The following is a 25,016-nucleotide window of genomic DNA, read 5'->3' as shown; positions in this document are numbered from 1 at the left end:
GAAGGATAATTATGCAAAATTAATTCAAGAAAACAGGGCTGTATCCCTAGCTCTGCAACTGACTTCCTGTGTGGCCTTGGGCAAGGCCTTAAAGCTCCTTGTATCTGTGTTCCCATCTGTAAAAGGGTGGTGATAATATTTCCCTAGTTCATAGGAGTGTTATGAGGCTTGAGTCCATTATTATTTCTGAAGCTGTTTGATCTTCTCAGTTGAAAGGACCATCCAAGTAGTAATTTTAATTAGATTAGTTTGCAGATTTCCTGTTGGGATTGTGATAATATTAGCTATAACTATCTAAGAATGGGTTCTCTTGATGATTGCCTCTCTCCCATCTGGCATAGGTAGACCCACAGGCAATCCCCTCCTTCCTTGCCCTTTATTTTAGGCAATGCTTTACAGCCCTTCTCCTTTGATGTGGCTTTTAAGTTGGCCAAAAGGACAATCAGCCTCTTGAGGCTGATGACGATGCTACATTATAAACTGTCCAGCAAATGAGCCAGTGACCATCATTTCCATCTCTCTCATTCTTCCTTGTTCAAGATCCTGTTTCTACAGTGCTCCTGACCTCTGCTGTCCTGCGATGGAGAGATCTGAGATTGTTCCAAATCTGCTTATCTCATCCTGAGAAATATTTAGCACTACTGCCAAGCCACCAGAATATACTTGGCAGCCTGTAGTAGCAACTGGAAACACAACATACTTAACGCAATTGTCAAAAAAGGTCACTGGAGAGAAATGTGCAAAGCTCAGAACTGAATTTTCAGAAAGATTCAAGACTTTCTGTCAGCCTGTCAGCATTTGGGCAGGCACTCTAAAGAGCACAAGAGATTTGTATCTGTGGTGGCCCTGCTGCAGCGTCTCTAAGGGCGGAGGGGGAAGTTAGGTTTAGAAAGTAAACTTTTTCAGGCTAGTTTTTTTCCACGTAGCTTCTTTACTGCAATCTCCATAGTCTTACACAGAGTCATAAAAAACACAGTAATACTCTCCAAAACATCTTTCCCACAGGTAAAACCTGCACTGTAGAAATGAATAGGGCACATCAATATACATAAGAGCTGGGTGCATATGTAATAATCCTTCTCCCCCATCCAACTGAGCTACCTATAAATCTTATGTCAGATGCTTTTGCCACCTCAGAGTGCACCTTAGGCCTAGTCTACACTTTTAAGTTTTGCTGATATAGCTACACGGGCTAAACCCACCGACTGTAGATGCAGCTTAGACTAGCAAAAAGAGTGCTTTTGCTGCATACCAGTTCCCTGAGTGAAATAAGCTGCACCAGCCATAGCACATTTCTGCTGGTATAACTGCGTCTACACTAGGCCAGCAAACATTGCTAGCATAGAGCTGCCTTAGTGCACTTCAAACCTTTTCAGAAGGAAAGGGCAAATCTTGACCGGGGAGCTGGATGGTGCTGCAGGCAGCCCTCAGCCCTTTGGTCCCTGGGGACACATTCAAATCTTGAAAGGGCCACACCGAGGGAGGCGGTGCCACCGGGCAGCTACATTCACTGAGCACCTCCCGCAAGGACCGTGTCAGTGACTGGGGACACCAAGGCAGCCCTGTATCCGCCAGTCTCCCCTCCCAGTCACAACACAAGCCCTAAGGACTGGCCAGAGAGATGTTGTTATTGTCCCCGAGACACACCCCCCCCTTTCCACCTCCATGGGGACAGAGACTCAGAGCTGCCCCCTGGAAGCGGAGCTGGCCAGCCTGAGCGAGGAGGCTGAGGGGCAGGGCGAACAGACTGCAAGTCCCAGCGTGCAAAGCAGCACGGCAGCGCTCCTTGCACGCTGGAACCTGTAGTTTCTAGGGGCTGTTACCGGGATACCCGCTGTAAACAGCGCCTCCAGCAGCCGCCCCGTTCTCTCCGCGGCCGGCGGGCTCCCAGGCACCATGCAAGCGGTAAGTTTCCCCGCCACGGCTGCTGCCCTGGCCGCGAGAAGCGGAGGTCACGGAGACGGGTTTGCTGGCTCGTGGGAGGGGAGGAGGGTTGGATGGCGGCAGAGGATGGTCAATAGCCTCTCGAGTCCCATTCTTGCCTTGCGGGCGGCGGCCCCCCAGCAGCCCGAGCGGGGAGAGCCCCGGCGGTAGCTTGCAGGCGTGCCCGCAGCCCCTAAAGTAGCCAGAGGGGCCAAGCGCAAGCTGTCTACGCAGTCTGCAAAGTGATCCCCTTTAAGGGAGCAACGGTGATCTCCTGCCTGCTGGTTATTTTGGATTTGCCTACTAATGTAGGGGAGAGGAGAGTGGCGTGGTAGCTTTTCTACTGGAGTCTGGACTCCTGGGTTTTCTTTCCAGCTCCACTGAGGACTTCTGGAAAACGACTTTGTGCCTCAGTTTCTGCGCCTGTAAAAGGTTAATTATACTAACATGTTAGTGACACTAACCTCCTAGGGAAGTTGCCTTCTTAGAGATCTTCTAGTGGTGGAAGGTGCTGTAATATATCAGTGAGAATTATAATTCTGTGCTATCAAAAGACAAATTAAACCGCCTGCCATTTTGGTTTTAATGACCATAAATGACCACACATTTAAGCAAGCAGCCAGAGAGTTATGTCTGCACAGTATAGTTTGCAGACACAGTAAAGTTCTTTATTCTGTTTTGCTATCATTATTTACACTTGTATCTGATTATCCATCTTCTGCATCACTAACCACCTTCTTCTACTTGATCTTTAACTGAATTGATAATCCCATGTTTACAATCTCAAGATACTGCATTTATGCAACCCCTTTCATCAGAGGATTGCAAAACACTTTAAAAAAGGTGGGTATTATTTCCATTGTTCAGTTGGAAAAATTGAGGCCCAATGAGGCCAGAGGCCAAGATCATACAATAGATTAGTGTAAGCATCAGGAATAAAACCGAGATCTCCTGACTCCCAGTTCAGGGCTCTAACCATTATACAGGTTGCCTTCTGCTGACATTAAATTATTTTGATATTCTAAGGTCTTGTCCACACGGCCCTGCAATGCGAACTACTGGCATGTGAGAGTGTTTTTAAAGTGTTGCACTCTCACTACCCCAGGTGGACCCTGCTAACGTGATCTAAAAGGTACCAAGTTTACATTAGCATAGTCCTGTTTGAAACATAGTCCTTTTAGTTCATGCTAGCAGGATCTACACAAGGCATTGCAATTCACACCCCTGTCATCCACACTGTGACTGTGGGGCCATGTAGACAAGCCTTAAGTCCACTATTCTGACAACGTTTTAGAACTGAGTCAGTGTCTGTGTGGATTTCTGTGAAACTGGTTGGTCAGCTGGCAAAAAGTGACAAAAATTAATGCAATACTGGATTTAAACTAATTATCCTTAGCTGAAGAGAAAGGGTCCCAGCAACTGGATGCATGTTATCTTAAAGGTGACCTGCAAAGGGGTTTTTAAACCTTTGCAATCTTTCCTTTTTAATGATGTATAAAGAAGACTGAAAGGTTTTTGGTGGGTTTTTTTCCTTCCATAGTTTTTTTTCTCCTTATTTTTCAGTTGGAAAGACAAAGAATGTAAAATCTTATCTTCTCTGCTTTTGTTGGATGATCACTGGGAGGTCTAAAAGATGTTTTGCGAACTCTTCATACCTAAGTTAAATAAGCATGGAACCTGCTGTATCTTTAACAAAGATTTGCTTTCTCCAAAGTCTTAAATAGTCCTTGAAGTAAAATAGATGTTACCAGAAACAAACAAAAAATGTGTTTTAAAGAGACTGACTAAAACCCCTTTCTGTTCTTAATAGCTTTGCATTTACTGGATTTCCAGAGTCTTCCAATGTAAGGATGATTAAAATTTCTAATGTTAAAACCACCAGCAAATCTTTCAGGCCTTCTTTAGAATCTGAAATAAGCAAAAAAGAATTAAAAACCCGTTTTTCTCTTCCTTAGCCAGTCAGCTTTTGATCCCAAAGATTTTGTCTCTTTGGCCAGTTCAGGAACCAGTTCTCAGGGACTTGCCTGACAACATGTGGGTGAAATGGACAATTGAGACAGACCAAACTGGTCAAACTACATAGTGTTTGTGTTGTAAATACTTTGTTTAATTGGGTTGAGAATATGCCTGGATTAGATTTTAAAAAGTTAAAGAGTTTACACATGACATTATATTTTAATTTTTGTAGATGATAAAAATAGCCCCAGGGGTTTGGTACTGGAAAGAGGATACCAACACACTCGAATTTGCAAGGTAAAAGTTACAATTTGTAAAATGTATAAACTAAGGCCTTGATCCAGTAGTCCTTATGCAGGTAAAATTGGATCCCAATGGGGTTTTGCCCAAATATGAGCTGCAGGACCAGGCCCTACATTTTTGTTTTCCCTGTGGAGGGAATAGCTTTTTAACTCTCACTCTGTAGACTTTGTGCCTCAGTTTCTGCGCCTGTAAAAGGTTAATTATACTAACATGTTAGTGACACTAACCTCCTAGGGTTGTCGTTTACCCCGTAGATTAATGGAAAGAGAAATTTGCCATAGAAATAATGAATATGTTAGTGACATTTGCTTTGCACTACTCTCCAGCAGAATTCACTACAAGAGGATTCCAGCAAGGCATGTTATATCAGCTAGGCACATGCCTGAGACAATGCTCTGAAAGTCAAAGGCCAAATTCAGAACTGAAGCATTGGGTGCAACTTCACTGAAGACATGGAGCTGTGTCCACTGCTATGTTTGACCCTGAAGTACTTTCAAGCACCCAGGAACTGTAGGCATAATACACCTGCGCCGTTCAAGGGGTGATATTGCCCTTAAACATGATTATTTTTTATATTTTTGTGGCAGTTGTGGATTAAGACTTTAATGGGCCAAAATCTACAAAAAATTTGGGCCACTGAAAAAAATATAGGCTCCCTGTGCTTTCCTGAAACAGCTGACAGTGTATGTGCCATGCAGGGCGGATGATTTGGAGTCGGTCACACATGACTCCCATTTGTTGCCTCCCTGCCCCTTTCATATGCATTCCAGATCTTTCTCAGGCATGGATTCCTCCTGTGTGTACTGTCTTCCCTACTCTGCCCATTACACACGCCCCTTTAAAGACTGGGTCCCAGCAAGTCTACCAGCCTTTCGGCTCTAAGGATTAGTGGGTTTCCTCAGTTTCTTGTGTCCCACAGTGTACAGGGACCCTGACACCAAACTCTAGAACAAGATGGCTCACTTTTCAAGCCTATCCTCTCTGAGACATAGACATAAGAGTCTAGTCCTGTGCTCATTGATTTCAGTGGGAGCAGGAGCAGGCCATAGGTCAGGAAACAAACTTTCCCTTCCTATCTCTCTCCTACCTTGCAGTGCTCTGTGTGTGGCAGATGCAGGAGTGGGAGGATATGAAATTCATCAGATATGTTTGTCCCTTTCTAAACCTGCCTCGATGGATAGCAAAAGGAATGTCTGACCCAATCACAGTTCAGAGATTTGTCTCAGTGTCACAGGGAGGCCCAAACATGTGGGTGTTAAATTGTAGTATATACTGAATTTGTTGCACCACTTCCCTGTCCAATTGCACTTTACCTTTCTGAATGTTCACTCTATATGTGTTACAGCTCCATCCCCACCGCAGATGCTAAAGAGAAACTCAAGAAGGGCAAAACCATCCATTTTCAGGAAATGGGTAGTAAAACACTAGACAGGTATTCCACTTTAAACTCACTTGGTTGAAACAGAAAAGCAGCATTATTTGGGTGGGACCTTTTGATTATAGTTTTAAGAATTTATATTTTATCTTGATTTAACAAAGTATTTAAGGCAGAAAGTAATCTGTCACTTCAGCAGTCATTTCAGGCGGTGTGGTTAGTGGTCTGAGCACAGGACTGGGAGCCAGGAACTCCTAATGTCTATTCCTAGCTCTGACTCCAGCTCCTTTTGGTTGTGGGCAATGCACTGAAGATCTTTGCCTCTGTTTCCACATCTGTTAAAATGGAGACAATAATACTTATCTATAGAGAGGGGTCTTGTGAGGATGGATTAATTAATTCATGTTGTAAAGCACTTCAAAGATTACATTTGTTGTTACCATTATTATTTATGTTACACATGGACTAGATTGGAATACACTAAAAGGCACAGTTAACTTTCCTCTTTACCACCCATAACCTAAAATGTCTTTGACCTATGTAGTATGGTCACAATTTGTTATATTACCAAATGAAAGAACCACATTCAGAAGTGCCCTGAAGAGTTGAAGGACCTTGGTTGGCTGGATGTGGTCTACTTGCAATAGCTTGTTAAAGAAAGAAAGAAAGACTTCAGAGTAGTCATCAAACATTTTTTAACTACCAGTTTCATCTTTAAATTGAATCAACTGAAAAGAGAACGTCCCAGACGTTAACAGCAAGCTTGTATTTGACTGTAACCCAGATAAGTGGAATTAACAATGTTTTTCAAATCCTGCCTGTAGATCGACTCCTAGTATGTTTCGAGATTTGTTTGGTGCAAGATTCCCTGAGAAAAGAATGAATATACAAGAAGAGAAATCCCCTAGGCTGTCAAAGCGGGGACAAAATGAGTGTGTTACATTAGATGATGTTAAATGTGAGTAAACACTGTCATTTGGTCTCAGCACAGTGTTATCCTTACAGATTAGAAAAGTATTTCCTCTAAAAGTTTTTCCTCAGAAATATTTTTGACATCCATTTTTTCCACTTTGTGCATTTTTAGATGCTGCTTTGTTTCTGGTACAAGAAGATGAATCATATCATATACCATCTTTTACAGCAGTTATGAGGTATGTAGTCTGGAATTTGTTCTAAGAATTGTGTGTGTGCTGTGTGTTTTAATAACTGATAGTGATGGATTCAGAGCTTGTAAAAAGTGGAGAATGAAATATTAGAGATTTAAAATCTCTCATCTATAAAGTTCAGTGGAAAGTGCTACCAAATGCATTTCAGCCCTAACAGAGTACAGCAAATTAATTCCCTTACTCTTATGAAAGGGTCTTTCACTGTGTTTACTAAGGGCTAGATTGTGATTTGGGGCTAAACACTCATTCAGGGTAGTAATTCTAATTGCATCCCCATGCAGGCTTACCCACACATCGGGTCCGGCTCTAGGCCCTAGAAGGGAGGAAAGAACAAGGTGGAGCCTTTGTTCTGCGCTGCCAGTACTAGAACTGCTGAGCTGGTGCAGAAGGTGTCAGAATTTGGTGCTGGTATTTGTCAACAGTAAATTAGTTCTCTGCTGCCCAGAACAAGAGGGAAGCGGAGAAGGAATTGTACTTCAGAGATATGTCCCTGAGGCACAATGGGGTGGTACCACTTCCGTACTACCTTTTGCTCAGGGCCCTGCCTACAGCCACAATCTAGCCATAAGGGAATGATCACTTGAGAAGAGAAGCGTTTTTCTGCTTGGATTTTTAACTGTGGGTTCCACAGTTAATGATGTATTTTGTACACAGAAGTCATATGTTTTATAACCCACCTGCTTCAGAAGGCCCATCTCCTGGAATGTTCACATGCAGATCCGCTCTTCAGCATGTTTCTTGGACTGTGTTGTTTAGTATTTCTGTAGGGGCATGTCCCTGCAAACCCTTACTAGTGGGTGTAGTGCTTACTACTATGAATAGGTCTACTAGGGTAGGAAGCTCTAGGCTAAGTACTAAGTGTTGATAGACTGTAGGTGCTTTGGGGCAAGGACATGTTTTTAGGTTCAGACTTACATCAGTAGTATTACATACATGAAGATAATCTTGCTGTCTTCCATTTAGGAGTAAGCAGCTGGATGAGTTCCTCATGGCTCTGCTTTTCTATTTATCGTATTATCTGGAAAAAATGGCCCTGGAAAAGAAACCCAAATCTTTTATGGTGTAAGTAAGAGGCTTTACTGATTTAAGGACACAGGGCCTGACCCTCCCTGTGCAGGCAGGCCTTACTCAAGTGAATAGTACCGTTGCTTCAATGGGACACCACACATGAGCAAGGATTACTGCGGGATTGGGCTCATAGTAGATACAGACTAGATTTCCCATTACTGTCTCTGTTGGGACATTTGAATGTAAAGGTCTTTTATGTACAAGGGGAGCATTATGCATATGTTTTGAGATGCTGACACAAACAGACACCGTTTACAGGGTTAAAGGTGGAGGGCCCAATCCTACAAACATATAGTCCTAGACATACTGCTCACTACTGAGAATAGTCTCTCCTCCCTTCCTAATATGTTTGTTCTCCTTTGTCCGTCTTGTCTATTTAGGCTATATGCTCTTTGGGGCCTGGACTGCCTCTTACTATGTCGATACATACTGTGCCTAATGAAATGGGGCCACCATCTCAACTCGAGCCTCTAGATGCTACTGCAGTGCTAATAAACTACAATTTATATTTCCTTTTTCTTCACTAGGATGAGTCATGGTAGTAAGCACTAAGCCCAGCCCTTTGTGTTTGCAAGATAGGGCCCCAAGTAATCAGATAGTTGTTCACTAGTGTCCCACATAATTTACAGCAGCTATTATAAATGAGCAAAGGTGTGTATCCCTCTGCACAAAGTTAAGTCAATCAACAGCTTGTGACATTTCAACCTCTTTCCTAGCTTTCAGCAGGATTTTTGACATAACTACCCTAAGCAGGTTGTTATGTCCAGGCTACCTGCCAAATTAATGCCCATATATTATGGAGCTACAATAGAAATTCCAAAGTAGCTAAGGTTGAAAGTAGCTTTCCATCATATGCCTGATTTCAACCCCCATCAGTGTCCTTACACAAATAGATTCCACCTGAAATTTTTCATCTGTGGTCTTGTGCCTCAGGAAGATTTGATTTTTGGGCCACACTTCGTTTTAGGGCTCCACTTATAAATGGTTTATGGTGACTACATGTTATAAGCATGTGTAATGGTGACTACATGTTATAAGCATGTTACAGTATGAGAAGTATATGTGAGATGGTTATATACTGTTATCTGGTTTTGACCCAAGTGGTTAGACAAAATGCAAGGTGGTGTTGTTGCTTTTGTTAGGAGGAGAACTTGATAACAAAATTAGTTATCTCTTGGATGTACTCCTGTTTATTTACAAAGAATGAACGAAGTCCTGTTTTGATGAACACAGGAGGAATCAAACAACAGGAGATAGTGTCTTTGCTCAGAGTTCCAACCCTCTTTTCTGCTAGCACTGTTACTAAAAGCTCTCTCTCGCTCTCTCTCTCTCTCTCTCTCTCTCTCAGCTTTTTCTCAGGGTTATGCTACCAATGCTTCTGTGGCTATACCTGGTAATTCCTTACAGCCTTCTCTGTTTCCTTCTGTGTTTCTCCTGCCTCTCTCACTCAATCCTTTGTAATGCATTTGTAAGTGGAGCCTTAATATAAAGTGTGACAAGTTTGTTTGTTTTTGTAGGACAGACTGCTAGGGATTTGTCTTTGGCTGTGTAGGCAGAGCCGTCCCTTGAGTAGGGCGAATTGGGGTGATCGCTCCGGGCCCTGCACTCTGGGGAGCCCTGTGGGCTGGGGCGATTGGCTGGTGCAATCGGTCCCAGAAGAGATGAATCCGTCACTTCTGCCCCGGGCCCTGCACCCCCTTAGGGACAGTCCTGTCTGTAGGATTGATAAACTCCAGATCCATAGGTGAGGTGTCTGTCTGACCCTGTAAGGCCATGTCTGCACTACAAAATTAAGTCGACATAACTTACCTTGGCATGCAGCTTCTGCAGTAATTACATCGCTTGTGCATGTCTACACTGTGCTCCTTGTGTCAGCAGTGCACGTCCTCACCACAACGTCTACTGTCAGTGTGGGGCATTGTGAAAACCAGTAACAGTCAACAGAAGTAACACAGTGTCTGCACTGACACTGTGTCGGCCTAACTACATCGACCTTGACTCTACACCACTTGTGGAGGTAGAGTTATTAAGTTGGCGTAGTAGGGCAGTTACGTCAGCGGGAGCGCAATTTAAATGTAGACACTGCCATAGCACTGGCTGCTGCTGGGGCAGTCTCGGGCCACCGCCTCCCCCCAGCAGTAGCAGGAGTTTGGCTGTGGGAGGGGGCTCAGGGCTGGGGGTTGGGGCATGGGAGGAGGTGAGGGCTGTGGGAGGCGCTTATCTTGGTGGGCACCCCGGAAGTGGCGACACGTCCCTCCCTCAGTTCCCAGTCAATGGGAGCTGCGGAGCCGGCACCTGGGGCAGAGACAGCGTGTGGAGCTAGGAGCTGAGCATGTCTCCACTTCCGGGGAGCCATGAGGCGCCGGGTAGGGAGCCTGCCAGCCCCGCCAACCCCCCCACCCAGCACCAGTGCGTATCCTGGGCTGCGCGACACTGCCCGTTCCCCCCAGCACCAGCCGGTGTCCTGGGCTGCTCCCCCCCAGCACCTGCAGCACTTCCGGGCTGCCCCCCAAGCACTTGCGGCACCCCCAGGTTGCCCCCTGAGCACCCATGGTGCCCCCAGGGCCGCCCCCCCACGAGCACCCGTGGTGCCTCCTGGGCTGCCCCCCATAAGCACCTGCGGAATCCCCAAGTTGCCTCCCCTCCAAGATTTAGTCAGGGGTATATAGTACAAGTCATGGACAGGTCACGGGCCGTGAATTTTTGTGTAGTGCCTGTGATCTGTCCATGACTTTTACTAAAAATACCCGTGACTAAAACGTAGCCTTAGTCACAAATAAATAAATGAGATCCATAAATCATAAATGAGATTTCACATATGGTGGTCTTGGATTCACTGGTAGTGCTGTGGGCTGCAACCAGTAAGATGATCTGCAGGTCCTGAAATTGCTAGTGTCTCCATCTGGAAAGGCAAGATGCTGTCCACTTAAACGGTGAGTAGTTAGGTTCTTGCTAAAGAGTATGTAAATTGACTGAACTCACCTCTGCGTTTCAAACATTCTTGCTTTGGAAGGTTATTGAGGCATTCATGTCAAAGCCTCTCTGGGTTCATCTAGATTCCTTTTGCCATGACTCTGTCAATCTGGTTTTAGATCTGGGTATGGTAAAGAAAGACAACCTCTGTGTTTTATCTTCACTAGGTGCTCTTCTGACTCTTTACGAGTCCCAGCCTGGGTCATAGCAGATTTCTTACAGATACACTGAGCAAAGAACTCCAAACTCAACCAGCCACCCTTCCAAAAAGCAGTGAAAGTCACTCCACCCCCGGGTGGCAGTTTGAGCTCGAAAACATAAAAACAAGTGTTTTCTTCACTTTCTGAAAATAATCTTCTACTTTTATTGTTCCTGGAATCCCATATTTCAGAAATGGTTTAGTCTGAGAGTTCTACATTTGCTTTATTAATTTGTCCTAAAAGAGGATGAGAGCCTTTCAGTATTTTTTGGAAGGATTTTGGAGATGTTTGCTCAGCGTGGCCCCAATCGTACAATGAAGTGTGCCAATATATGGATCTGTTTGCAGGACCGGGGTGTATATCTGAACTTGCAAGAAGTCCCAAGGGTCCCTGTCTAGGCTACAAGAAGGGTTCACAAGCTTGGTAAGACCAGAGAGAGTTCCCTGGCAATCTGTGGATGTGGAGCTTGCAAACCCTGCAGGGTCATAGAGAGCTTATGGGGCCAAGTCCCATGCTGTGTTGCCCCACCAGCCCTGAAAATGCTCTAAATCAATCTGACTGTAAACGGGTCCCCTGGGTTGGTTCATGCGGTGTGATGGTTTATACATATTCTTTCCTTTCATAAACATTCAGACATATCTCACCTAAACAGAACACCCTTTAAAATAACTATTTTTCCTTCTTTTAAAACAGAAACCCCAGTGTGTTAGACCAAAAAGAACTGGAGGAGACATTGGCTAAGCTAGCAGGAACCAAGAAACACCTTGCCAAGGTGTACTGCATCCTTATTCTTGGACTAGGAATGGCTGAGCAGCATCACATGGCTTGTGGAAAGTAAGGAAATGCACTGAATAATTTTCCCTATGATGACTCCTCACCAGGTGTGCTTGTATTGATTGTAGTCAGTGTGGGGCATTGTGGGACGGCTCTCGAAAGCCAGTAACAGTCGACATAAGCAACATGTTGTCTACATGACACTGTGTTGACCTAACTACATGGACCTTGACTTTACACTGTTGTGGAGGCAATTGTTGCCATTACACCTGACATCCAGCCGGTCCAAGCATGGGCCAGAGCCCTCATTTTGGGTATGTCTGCACTGCACTCAGCAGCATAGGTGCTGACTCCATGGGTGCTCCAGAGCGGGAGCATCCATGGGGAAAAATTAGTGAGTGCTCTGCAACCACTGGCAGCCAAGCTCTTCTCACCCCCCGCCTCACCTCCTCCCTCCCACCTGAGTGCGCCACATCCCTGCTCCTCCGCCTACCTCCCAGCGTTTCCCGCCCAGCCGCCGCCAAACAGCTGTTTGGCAGCATTAGCATGCTCGGGGGTGGGAGGAGCGGGAACGTGGAGTGCTCAAGGGAGGAGGCGGGGACGAGGTGGCGCCAGGGCGGGGATTTGGGGAAGGAGTTGGAATAGGGGCAGGGAGTGGGTGGAGTTGGGGTGGGGACTTTGGGGAAGGAGTTGGAATGGGGGCGGGGCACGGGTGGGGCCTCATGGAAGGGGTTGAGTGGGGGCGGGGCCGGGGGCAGAGCAGGGTCGAGCACCATGGGAAAGAAGGAAAGTCGGTGCCTATGCTCAGGAGGTGTGATTGCAGCAGGTGTAGGCATACCCATGTCAGCTGTGATCTAGCTAGATCAAAGCTAGCTCGAGTAAGAATAACATTGACGCCACAGAGGTATGTGTGGCAGCTGTGTCCTGGTGTTCCAGGCAGGCAGGGCTAACCTGTGCAGCCTCCCATGTGCTGTGATTTCATTGCTAGTGTTACTCACGCTGGCTTTGATCTAACCTAGGTACGTCTAGATATGCTGCAGTCATACCTCCCACTTGCAGGCTAACCAGACCTTTTCTTTGACAAAGACAAAAGCCCACAATAACCCAGTCCGAGTGAGCACTGCAGGAGGGAAAGCACTGGCCAGGGCCGAGTGAGCAGCTCGGAAAATATTGACTTTTGTTATAAATAGGAGGCCTGCCAAGTGATTCAGAGAGTGCAAGGCCAGATGGGACCACTGTGTCCTCTAGTGTGACCTTCTGCATTACACAGGCCATAGGACTGCAACACATTGCAGCAGGGCTTTGGATACCTGACTTGCTGCTCAGATCCAGCTGTGCAGAAGCCTTGGTGGCTATAGGAGCGATGTGGTATTGAGTGGGTCCAGCACAGTTAACTGGGCAAATGACAGTGCTGACATTAATTGCCATTTCCTAAACCTCAGGGGAAATTGTGAGGGCAATGTAGCAGGGAGGAGGGAAGGTTAATACCTCTTAGAAGGAGAAAGGTAAACGAATTAATTCATGTAATATATCATCTTGTGATACCAGTGGTATGTCACATACCTCCTTGTGATCAGTGAGCTGCTATGCACCAGCGTACTGTGCTGGCACAGCCCATCCACACTGTCGGGGGGAGGGACAGCTCAGTGGTTTGAGCACTGGCCTGCTAAACCCAGGGTTGTGAGCTGAATCCTTGAGGGGGCCATTTAGGGATCTGGGGCAAAAAAAAAATTGGGGATTGGTCCTGTTTTGAGCAGGGGGTTGGACTAGATGACCTCCTGAGGTCCCTTCCAACCCTGATATTCTATGATTGTTGTCCTGTTGCTGAAGCCTTTTCCTACCTACTTCCATGATCAAGCTGTTCCCCAGTCCCTCCAGATTTAGGTTGCCACAGTAACGACTCTTTCCAAAGCAGAGTTGCTGATGCCCATCCATCCCAGATCTTGAATGTGAATTGTAGAGGAAGGGTAACATGCAACCAGCTACTGTAACTGTTGGCTGTCTCAAGCCTTTCTTCAGATCCCAGCATACCTTCCTCTCTTGCTAGGTGTGAGCTAGTGCAAGAGCAAAGCTGGGCGTGGGAGTTGCAGAAAGGCCATAGGAGCAGTAGAGGGCTGGAGCATGAAGAGAAGAGGCTGCACTTTGGGAGCGTGGGCAGCAGCAGCAGGAGGGGGATTGGGTGCTTTAAGGGTATGACTACACTGCACACTAAGCATGGATCTGTGGTGTGCTGGCCTGTTGACTCATGGTTTGCAGTAGTACAGCGCTGGCCAGCCAGAAGATCCTGCATTGGAGCTAGCCTGAAGCATGGTCAGCATGAACCAACCAAGGACTGGGAGGGATGGAGAGAGGGGAGAAAAAGAGGTACAGAGGGCAAGAGAGATGGGGAAGGAGAGAGGGATGTGTTGGAGGAGATAAAGGATCCATGGAAAAGGGGGGGAAGGAAAGATGGAGGAGGGAATGGAGAGGGACATGGAGGAAGAGGAGAGAGTAGTAATAAGGGATGAAGGTGAAATTGGGAGATGGAAGGAGAGAATGAGAGGGACATAATCAAATGAATGAGAGACCACATGGTGCTGAGGCTACAAAATCATGTCTTATTTGCTCATACTCCTGCATGATGCTGTATTATCCCTCGGAGCTGAGAGGAGGGCAGTTTATTGTCCACCTTCCAGGCATGGGGGTCTCTGGCTCAAACACTCTCTTCTGTGCTAGCTTGGAGAATGGGGTGTGTGTGTGTCTGTCTGTCCGTCCATCTGTCCCTCCACTCCCGTTAATGAAGAGGATAGGGTAACCTGCAATGTGAGCAGACCCGGGGGAGCTCTCCTGATTTCCCAGGGAGATCCCACAGCGCTCTCACTCAGTGTGTGCCCCACATTCATGAGGCCCTGAAGCATGAGGAGTAAAGAGCACAGCGCAGTACTCCCTGTGCACCCTGGGGCCACAGCATTGTGTGACCAGCTGCTGGATCTCTGGGCTGATTGCAGTTTGGGGTGGTGCTGTGGGGTTGTTTTCATTTTCTTGCTGATTGGACAGGGAGAGTCATGCCAGCATTTTATTTTTCCGGTTGGAGCACAGACTGTAATACAGCCTCAAAGGCTGCAGGTACAAGACCCAATTTGTGCAATGTCTTCTCGGGCCAGCTAGAGCTACTGGTTCTGAAGAACTAATCTATTCACTGTCCTTGCTAGGATAAAACTCCCTGGACAAGAAATCAGTGGAACAGGAGCTCTGCCCTACTTATTGAGTCTGCTGCCAGTTCTCTCCCTTCTCTTTCCTGGTAGAGGGAAAGAAGCAGAGTTGTAGCTATATAGAGAGAAGTTTATTTAAAAAAAAAACTCTGCAACAATCTGGGTAAAAAGTGAAGAGATATGAATGAGAATTGTCAGTATTATTTAGTATTTACATTACAATTGTGCCCAGAGACTCTAACAGGATTGGGGCCCCACTGTGCCAGGCTCTGTAGAAACATAGGGGTAGATGTGGTCCCTGCCTCAAAGAGCTTAGAGTCTAGGGCGTGGTCTACACTACATGGTTAGGTCACAAGCTGCCTTGTGTCAACCTAGCTGTCCAAGCGACTTCACTTAAATTTGGCTCCTTCCAACACAAAGGCCTCTCCACACTGATTTGGTAACATCACTTTTCTGAGCAGCGTAGAGTCACAGACGATGCAATTAAGTCGACACAGTGTCAGTGTAGACACTGTGTTGCTTACATTGACTGTTACTGGCTTTCAGGACCTTCCCACAATGCCCCACACTGACCATACAATGGATACAAGCACTCCTAGTGAGGATGCGCACTGCCAACACAAGGAGCCAAGTGTGCACACTCACAAGCGATTAAATAACTGTGGTGGTTGTATGCCAACATAAATTAGGTTGACCTAATTTTGTAATGTAGACATGGCCTAAGAAGACTATCTATCTATCTATCTATCTATCTATCTATCTATCTATCTATCTATGTAAGGGTGGCATTTTCAAAAGCATCCAGCATTGGCCTACCTCTGTTCCCCTTTAAGTTAACTGAAAATCCCACACACCATGAATGTATTTGATTCTATACATCCATCCACCTGTGAGAGAAACAAACTTGTTTTGCAGTTACATACATAATATATAAACTTTCCCAAATTGACCTAGATTAGCATTGAAATGGCTGAATGGTCACTGGGAATTCCATAGGCTGCCTAAAACAAATGCTATTTTGTCACACTGATCAACATTTATTAATTATTAGAGCTGGTTGAGAATTTTTCAAGTCAGTGTTTTTGTTGGAAAATACTGATTCTTTGAAACTGTTCATGGGACAGGGTTAGTTTCCACTAATTTCTCAACTAGAAAAACTTTTGGGGAAAAAAGTTTTGAAATTGCTAAAATAGCACACTTCAGCATTTTTTAAATGACAAAATTTGTTGCTTTGGTTCCATATGTCTTTTCAGTTAGAAATCTAAGCTAATTATATATATATTTTTAAATTAAAAATGCAAAAAAGGTCAAAAACAAAACATTTCCAAAAGGTTGAAATGAAATGTTTCAGCTGACCCAAATAGGCTGACCAGATAGCAAGTGTGAAAAATCAGGACAGGGATTGGGGGGTAATAGACGCCCATATAAGCAAAAGCCCCGAATCTCAGGACTGTCCCTATAAAATCAGGACATCTGGTCACCCTAGACCCAAGCCTGATTGTTTCTCAGATTTTTGGTTTGTGACAGTTTTTGAGATTTTGACTTTTTGTCCCGATTTGGAATGAGGAATTTTTTTTTGAAATCTCCACATTTTTCCAGGGATGGGAAAAGCATTTCCCACCCAGCTGCACTAATTATTCATACCCAGCTGTTAAGTTATTAATTGTTCCTGTGAAGTTTTCTCCAAGGGTTTAGAAAGGAGCCTATGCTGGAGGAAGAGTAGCGTGAGGCTTCAAAGGGCATCCACGTGCAACGTAATAATTATTGAAATGTTTGTGAAGCGCAGCTTAGGAGTCCTATTTTGATGTTATCGCAGACTGTGTTTTGAGGAGTTCCCCAGCAAACCTATTTGTGTGTATGAGCTTTAGTTCTTTTATGTCTCCAACCCTGAGGAAGGAATAGGTGTGTCTGGCTTTCTCTCTGAAACTGCTGGGACAGATTGTGCAATTTTTTTATAGTGCCAATTTCCTTCTGGGGAAAAGTAGGTTGTGTCCCCAGAGCTGCATACATTACTGACACAAATAGGGCTAAAGCCGGGGGGGCTCACTTGAAGTCTGAGGCAGGACTCACCCGGACCTTGTTGTGGTCCCTAGTCCATAAAACACATAGCCGTGGATCAGAGAGTTGCTAACATGGCATATGAAGCATTTATTTTCAGTTGCATCCACATGCGGGATGCAGGGTCCTATAAAAGTTAGAGAACATTGTGTTTTCATAAGCACACATGCCTCTGCTTAATGTAGCATCTGGGTTTGGCTGTGCTTTCCTCCACTATGTCCAAAGCATTCATTTCTGCACTCACTGGCAGTTCTACAGACTCCTTCTGACTGGGTTTCTAGTGCATGGGATGCACTTCACTCACTTAGCCATTCACAGGTTTCTGACAATGCCCCCTCCTGAGCTTGTTGAAGTTTACCATTTTCCTAACTCTGCCATCATTTTCTTAGCTAATGAGTAAGAGTGCACCAAACACAGGAACTAAAGTTTCCCACTAACTTTAGGAAGTTTTACCTTGGGCCATTTTCTTGGGTTAACCTCCCTCTACATGGTTAGCTTTGGAAGGGAGAGGGATGGAGACCACAGCCCTGCTGGGCTCCAGTTGAAAGGCTATGTTCTGTCAATCTTTCATTTAGAATGGTTGGGTTTCCTAGACTGCAGAAAGCAGTTGGAGGATTTTGTCATTAAGGAACTGCACAAGCTACATCATGCTAAATGGTGAAATCAGCTCTTAAGGGGTCATTTTTCTTAATCCACTGTTAGATATCACGATTATAATGTTCGTGGCTGATAGCGCATTACAGGTATTGATGTGCAACAAAATTTGTTGAAGTGACTTTAGAATTCTGCAGTGACAATGGGCCACGTTGCTTGGCCACTGTTAAGCTCAGGGGCTCCTACACTTCCCATGTTGAAGGGAGTCAGCCTCTGTGCCATCATCACCTCTTACCTTGGACCCTGCGTAGCACATGGGGTTTGGGATCTGCAGCTGGGGAGGTGTCAGGTTTGGGGAAAGAGGGCAGAGGAATTGAGTGGGGCTGGTAGGGATGCACATCTTTCCCCTGGCCACTAAAAAAGCCAGTGAACAATTCATGCCGTCTAGAGCATATCACTTTTGCTGTCCCCTCTGTACTGAGGTTTCTGGGTGCAGTGGCAGCTGGGGAAGCCCTGATCATGTGGAACAATTGGCGCTGCACTGTTGGGAAACCAGGGAAAGCTACAGTGGCCCTGAGTGCTGGCATGGAGGCACAGAGCCTCTTGCATGTCCCTTAGGATCTACCCAGATCCTGCGGGAATCTGTAGGGCCTGGATTGGGGGGAAATTGCTTCCCATTCCATGGGAGCAAAGTCTGCCCCCTTGCAGAATGATTGAATGGCTTCTCGTAGGTTGAGGTTCTGCCTTCCAAATCTACAGGTATGTCCATGGCAGGGGTTAGCTGTCCCGGTGTCCCAAACATTTGGCACAAGTGTGAATGAGATCAATGTACTTCCAGAGCAAGCCTTTCACGAGAAATGCTCCTGATACTTTAACAGAGGCTGTTCTCCTAAAGCTTTGTCACTCTTCTACAAGTTTTACATTTCCTCTCTGAGTCCCAGAAATCCTCTCCCTTCCATGTCTCATGTATCGTCTCTCAGCTTTGAGCTGATATTGCTCCCATCCTAGCTATGCCCCCATTGAAGTCAACGAAAGTGTTTCCATTGACTTCAGTGGGTGTGAAGTTAGACCAAGGCTGAGTATTTTTTAAAATCCCACCCTCAGGGCCCGATTTTAATAGACACAGAACCCGAAATTCTATGTGAAATGAATGGGAACCTCATGTGCTCAGCACCTCCAACTGTCAGACCCATGACATTTGGTCTCTGGCCGATTTAATTAGCTAAGTCACATAGTGTTGTGGATTTTCTTTCTTTTCTTTCTGAGTCAGTCCAGAAATCCTGCCTTTCTCTTGGACACTGGTCCTCTGCGTTGCTGGTAAAGATGGTTGCTCAGCAACCAGCCTTACTGTGCTGGTGAAAAGTCAGCTTTGTGATAGCCATATGATTTGTTTCAGAGTAGCAGCCGTGTTAGTCTGTATTTGCAAAAAGAAAAGGAGGACTTGTGGCACCTTAGAGACTAACAAATTTATTTGAGCATAAACTTTCGTGAGCTACAGCTCACTTCATCGGATGCGTTCAGTGGAAAATACCTTGATAGATTTCCACTCCATATGGCTAAATTCAGTGCCTTGCATAATGACAGGTTTCAGAGTAGCAGCCGTGTTAGTCTGTATTCGCAAAAAGAAAAGGAGTACTTGTCCACTGAATGCATCCGATGAAGTGAGCTGTAGCTCACGAAAGCTTATGCTCAAATAAATTTGTTAGTCTCTAAGGTGCCACAAGTACTCCTTTTCTTCATATGATTTGTGTCCCGCATGCTGTTCAGAGACTTGAAAGCATAACTCCAGCTATTAACTTTGTGCTATTGTTGATTGTCTTAGGAGAAAAACATCATCAACACAGAAGGACCGAGAGTTCTTTGAGGTAAGAAAGAGACATTCGTGGATAGACACTGAGCTTTTTCGCTAATCCTAGAATAAGATGAAATGAGGAAGCATCACAAAAGGTAACTGCCCTGGGCTCAAGATATTGGGCCAGATCATCAGCTGGTCTAAGTTGACTTAGCTCTGTGGAAGTCAGTGGTGTAAATCAGTATGGCTTCAGCTGAGGCTCTGGGCCAGAATAACTAGTGGTGGAGAAAGCAGTGAGTTGTTTAAATTGTCACTAACACACACTTCCTCAGAATTGTTCCTGCTGAGACAATACACTGAGAAAGTGGGTCAGCCACCAATTTTGTCCTGTGTTTTGCATCACCTTGTGTGCTCTTTTACTCAAATTTTGAAGGCCTCCATTTTGTTTGTCATTGTCCCTACAGAAAATAAAACAAAGCAGCTCAAAGTCTTCATGAGCAACCCTACAATAACAAAGCAGTTTGCATGTGATGAAAGGAAAAAAATCAGCAAGAAAATAGAGTTCAGTTTGAAACTTCCATTCGGGTTAAATCCAATTGCAGCCGTGAGCCTAGCACTGTGTGATTCAGAAATGTAACCGTCTTAAAGATGACAGTAACATTTCCCATCATTCTTAGTAACGTTTCCAGATGTCTATGCAGGAATAGCCCTGTGAACAGGTTTTGACAGTTAATTTCCAGATACCATACTTCACCAGATTCATAGAAAACATTTGAAACCAATACGATATTTTGGACTCCTGTGGATTGTGATGAGCTTACTTAGGGCTTGTCCACACCTGACATGCTACAGCAGCACAGCTGCGGAGCCGTAGCACTTCTGTGTAGACACTACCTACACCGACGGGAGGGGTTCTCCCGACAATATAGTTAATCCACCTCACTGACAGGCTGTTACTAGGGCCTGGTCTACACGGGGTGGCGGGAGATCGACCTAAGTTATGCAACTTTAGCTACATGAATAACATAGCTGAAGTCGACATATTTAGATCTACTCACTGCAGTGTCTTCACTTCACTGCGGTGAGTCGACTGCTGCCACTCCCCCGTCAACTCTGCCTGAGCCTCTCGCGATGCTGGAGTACAGGAGTGGACAGGAGAGCGCTCGGGGGTCAATTTATTGTGTCTAGACTAGATGCGATAAATTGACCCCCGTTGGATCGATCACTGCCCGCCGATTCAGCGGGTAGTATAGACATACCCTATGTTAACAGAAGAATTCTTCCATCGACCTAGTGCTGTCTATACCAGGGGTTAGGTTGGCACCGCTACATCTCAGAGGTGGATTTTTTACACCCGAGAGATGTAGCTATAGCTATGTAAGTTTCTGGCATAGACCAGCTCTTAGCAGAAATTCTATGTAATGGGGACACGTTCAACCTGTGCCAAGTATCCCTGGTATTTAACCAGGCGCTAACTGGGTGAACATCTAAGCTTTGGTCTTCTAATACTGAAGTTGCCAAGCAAGGATGAGATGCGGTGATCTCATTTCTCGTAGTAGTATTCGGTAAGTAATTTCATTTCCAGTCTTCTCGGTAAATTTTTAAAACGTAATGTCCTATTCTCCACTTAATCCCTATGACATTGCAGTTACTCAGTGTGGGGAGACACTACTGTTTCCAACTGAAACACAAGCATATCGAACAGGACTCAGGGTGTTTGGCTCTAAAAACAGCCATCAGTCATGGGAAGTGTCACATTAAGAGACATTCTACTGTGCCACAAGTCTCTACTGTAAAGAATATGCTGTGATACTGGGTCAGATTCTATCCTGATGTATCTCTGTTGACTTCAGTGGAGTTACGCCAGCAGATAATTTGGTCCTCCCCTTTGTATGCTGTGGCTTTCTCTATAGAACAGCCATATTCGGTAAGACTGGTCTCTGTTTCTGTTTAGTGCTTCTACAACTTCTGTACATACGTGGCCTGGGTGGTGTTCAGACGGAAGTACTTCCAAGAGATTCAGGAAGAAGTGGGCAGGCTTCTTCGCTCTGACATATTTAACCCCGCGTTGAGAGAGAAGAACAGCCCCGACCTGCAGAAAACAGATGTCTCTGCCGATCAGAGGAAAGTTATCTTTCCTTATCACAGGTACCACTCCTTGCTTGTTATCCTGGCACATAGGGGAGTTCGCACTGCACCACCCAGATCAAACGAAAGCCTCATTTGTTTTTTCTGAAGGAGCATATATGCCAGACGCCCTGCAATAAAGAGTGTCGTTGGCCAGCGCTCGCCGGTGCTCAGTACACTACTGCCCCTGCCCAAAGACAATGCTGAGTATCTCTTCCAGAACCATTACCTGCATCGGGGCAGAACCCTTCCAACCAGCAGCAGCAAGAACCTGCCGGACTACTCAACTGTTGAGCTTACACCCAAGTAAGGAGCTGTTTCCATGAATGTTGGCTGTATTTCTGCAAGGGATGATTGACACTTAAAGAGCCCTTCCACCTTAACGGGGGTGGTGTGTCTGATGTACTTAACTGAAGGCCCCTGCACCCATGTTTCTTCCCAGACCCAGCAGGACCAATGTAGTCCCACTGCATGGTGGGAGAGCAGGATTTGGGGACTTAATTGGTGCATGATCCCTGTGCACAGAGGCGAAGTTTTTCCCTCAGGGTAATGCCTGACCCAGGTAAAGTTCTTCGCAATTTTCCATATAAAGTTGCAAATTCCACCCCCGCACCCCAGTTTTCCTTAGCCCTGGTGCTTCAGTTACATCCGTGACTCCTTTTGAAACAGGGTTGGCATCATTGGAGCCCTTCGCAGCAAGTTCAATCCCCACACTCTCATGCCTATTGGGGTGATGGAGGAGGAGGAGGAGGAAGAACAAAGAACAAAGAGAAACGGTTTGTCAGTCAGTTCATATGACCTGGCTTTGTCATCCCACAGAGGCACCCAAGTTGGAATCGGTCGCCCGAGCATGGTACTCTCGAGAGCAACTATGGAGGGGGACTACTCTGAGAATGGTTAACAGAAATGGCGCCCTCTAGCATTGAGGGTAATTCTAGCATGTGTTAAGTAAACCACTTTGAAGCTTCATTTTTAAGAGCAGAGGCTATTTGTTACAGGTAGTGAAGCGTAGTGAATAGGGCATTGGACTGGGATTTAGAAAACCTAGCTTATGTTTCCGGCTCGGCCACTAACTTGCTGTGTGACCTTGGGCAAGTCATTGCCTCAGTTTCCCCATCTGTAAAATGGGGATAATGATACTGACTCCCTCTGTAAAGTGTTTTGAGCTCTATGGACCAAAAGAGCTAGGTATGATTATTATTTATTCCTTTAAAATTTGCATTGCGAGAAGATTCCTAGAAGGATTAAAAGTTCTGGAAATGATGGTTTTATGGGAATTTCCTCTTACATTTTTAATGTATTGTGTTTACTCATTTTTGATTTCTGTAGTGTTTCACTGGGCTTTGCACACATGCATCTCTCCAGACTAATGCATGACAAATGTTGATAAATGAATAGCAAAGACGAATCCCACTATTTGAAGATATGGGGGAGATCCTCAGTCGTTGTAAATCAGTGTTGCTCCACTGAAATCAAGGGAGCTATGCTGATTTACTCCAGAGGAGGAGCTAACCTGAAGTATTTATTATGTAGCATTTATCTCTTATCTTTCATTTTCACCAGTGGGAAAAATAGGTCCTAGAATTAATACCAATTAAAATATGCATTTGGGATGTCATCATCATGAAATATAAAGCTCAGCAGTCCATAAGTAAGGATCAAATTATGTCCCAAAGTCTTGGATTCTGTGACTTTCAGAGACCTCTGTGACATTTTCCGCTTCAGCCCTGGGTTGGTGGGGCTGGAGTTCCCAGCCCTCATGGGGACCCTGCAGCTCCAAACTGCCAGCCACAGAGCTCTGAGGGACCACAGGTGGTGGGGGCCCTGGAGTTCCCAGCCACCATGGGTGGCAGGGGGCCCCCGGAGCATCCAGCTGCTGGCCTGGAGCTCCCAGCCACCATGGGCAGCAGGAGCCCCACAGCTGCTAACCACCTCAGGTGCCCTGAAGCTCCCAGCCTCCGGAGCTGCAGTGGGGGCTCAGGAGCTGTCAGCTACAGCGGCAGGTGCTGGACAGCATGGGTTGGGCTTCAGTCATCCCCTCCCCCATGGGGCTCAGGCATCAGTCAGCCTCCAATCGGGGTCCCCCCCCACCCTCCTTATTTTTAGTAAAAGTCACAGACAGGCGTCCGTGAATTTTTGTTTATTGCCCACCACCTTTCCGTGACTTTTCTCTTAATCATAAGAAATTACAAGCGTTTACCTATAAAACTGTCTGTATTCTGTTACCATTACCATTAGCAGAAAACCGTGGTGAGATCCTGGCCCTTTTGAAGATTTCAATGCGGCCAGCATTTCACCCCTTGGCTCTAACAATGAAAGAAAACTAACGAGGGGTAGAATTTTCTGAGAGCTGAGAAGAAAACTTAAACATCTCGGTGTATTGTTTAAAATGCTATCTATGGGACTGCTACAGTCCCCTTATGTACACAGACGTTGAATGCAACATGCTTTGTTCAGAACAAACATTTCTATATTATGCATTTCTGCATTGGTTTAGGGAGGCAAGTTAGTGAGAAGACAAATACACAAGAATCAGATATGGGCCTAGGTAAACGTCCTTTTCTCATGAAAAACATATTGCTGCTAGAATATATAGCAGAAGTTCCAAACACCTGGCCCGTCCACTGATGTATTTATCTCATCCTCATAACGTTGAGTTTTTGTCAATATTAAAGTTTTATTTTTAGAAAATAATCAGTAAAGTCAGATTGCATCGTGTGTAACATGACCTTAATGCTGTCACATATGGCCTGAAAAATACACTGAAGGGAGTCTGTTTATCTCACTGATCAGAGTCTAATGATGACACTTCAAGGGCTAGATTTTCTAAAAACTTGGTAGGGCCCATGCACATACAAAATGCACACACTGCTTGGTTTTGGGAATCCTCAAAGTCCCCTGTGTGGTGTACTGAAAACTGTATTGAAATTGTAGGTTGTCACTTTAAATGGATTTTTCCTGGTCCTGCTTGCAGGCTAGGGGTTTCTGTAAGGAAGCATGTGATCTGGGTCTAGCAGCAGTCAATCTGGAGGCAGACAGCCTATAGTAAGGTGAGGTGAATTGTGCCTCGCTGCCTTAGGGAGCAGTCGGATTTCTTTCTCTCTGTTTTTGGGCTCTTGTATGTTATCATTCTGAATTGTAAGGAATAAAGGTGTTACTTTGCAACCTTCCAGCAAGAGTATTTATGTGTTTATCTTACTTCTCTGTGTGTATGCTGTGAACATAGCGCCCTACAGCGCTTTTTCCCCACTGCATGATGGGGAAACTAGGCCAACAAGTAGGAGTTTGGTGACTACAGAAGGGTTTTCTTCTCTTGATCTGTGCAGAAAGCTCCCAGTGAAAACCCTGCATGGACTGAGGGGTGTACGTGGCCACAGCTTTCTAGCTACAGCCCATGCCCCTGAATTAAAAATGCAATTTGCCCCATCTGCAGAATGAGTCTGATACCCCGATACACTATATATTGGCTTTACTCCGGGCCAGACATTGCCTACCACATGCAAATTAGACAAATTA

General features: G+C 45.4%; 1 protein-coding gene across 4 annotated transcripts; it reads left to right on the top strand.

The window, feature by feature from the left end:
* The first annotated feature begins 1,773 nt into the window (after positions 1-1,773).
* On the top strand, positions 1,774-24,643 carry PPP1R36 (protein phosphatase 1 regulatory subunit 36). Of its 4 annotated transcripts, XM_074957187.1 has the most exons (11): positions 1,774-1,905; positions 4,112-4,176; positions 5,528-5,614; positions 6,382-6,515; positions 6,642-6,708; positions 7,687-7,785; positions 11,658-11,798; positions 19,404-19,446; positions 21,328-21,521; positions 21,612-21,806; positions 22,170-24,643. In XM_074957187.1, the coding sequence occupies exons 1-11, from the start codon at positions 1,897-1,899 to the stop codon at positions 22,399-22,401; spliced, it is 1,266 nt and encodes a 421-aa protein (XP_074813288.1). In that variant the 5' UTR covers positions 1,774-1,896; the 3' UTR covers positions 22,402-24,643. The 4 variants fall into 4 exon arrangements, with proteins under 4 accessions (XP_074813288.1, XP_074813290.1, XP_074813291.1 ...); XM_074957189.1 differs by lacking the exon at positions 7,687-7,785; XM_074957190.1 differs by lacking the exon at positions 11,658-11,798.
* The last annotated feature ends 373 nt before the right edge of the window (positions 24,644-25,016 follow it).

Source organism: Natator depressus, chromosome 6 (genome assembly GCF_965152275.1).
Source record: "Natator depressus isolate rNatDep1 chromosome 6, rNatDep2.hap1, whole genome shotgun sequence".
NCBI classification, from domain to species: domain Eukaryota; kingdom Metazoa; phylum Chordata; order Testudines; family Cheloniidae; genus Natator; species Natator depressus.
The sequence above is the reverse complement of the archived record's forward strand: the minus strand, read 5'-3'. Positions and strand labels throughout refer to the sequence as shown.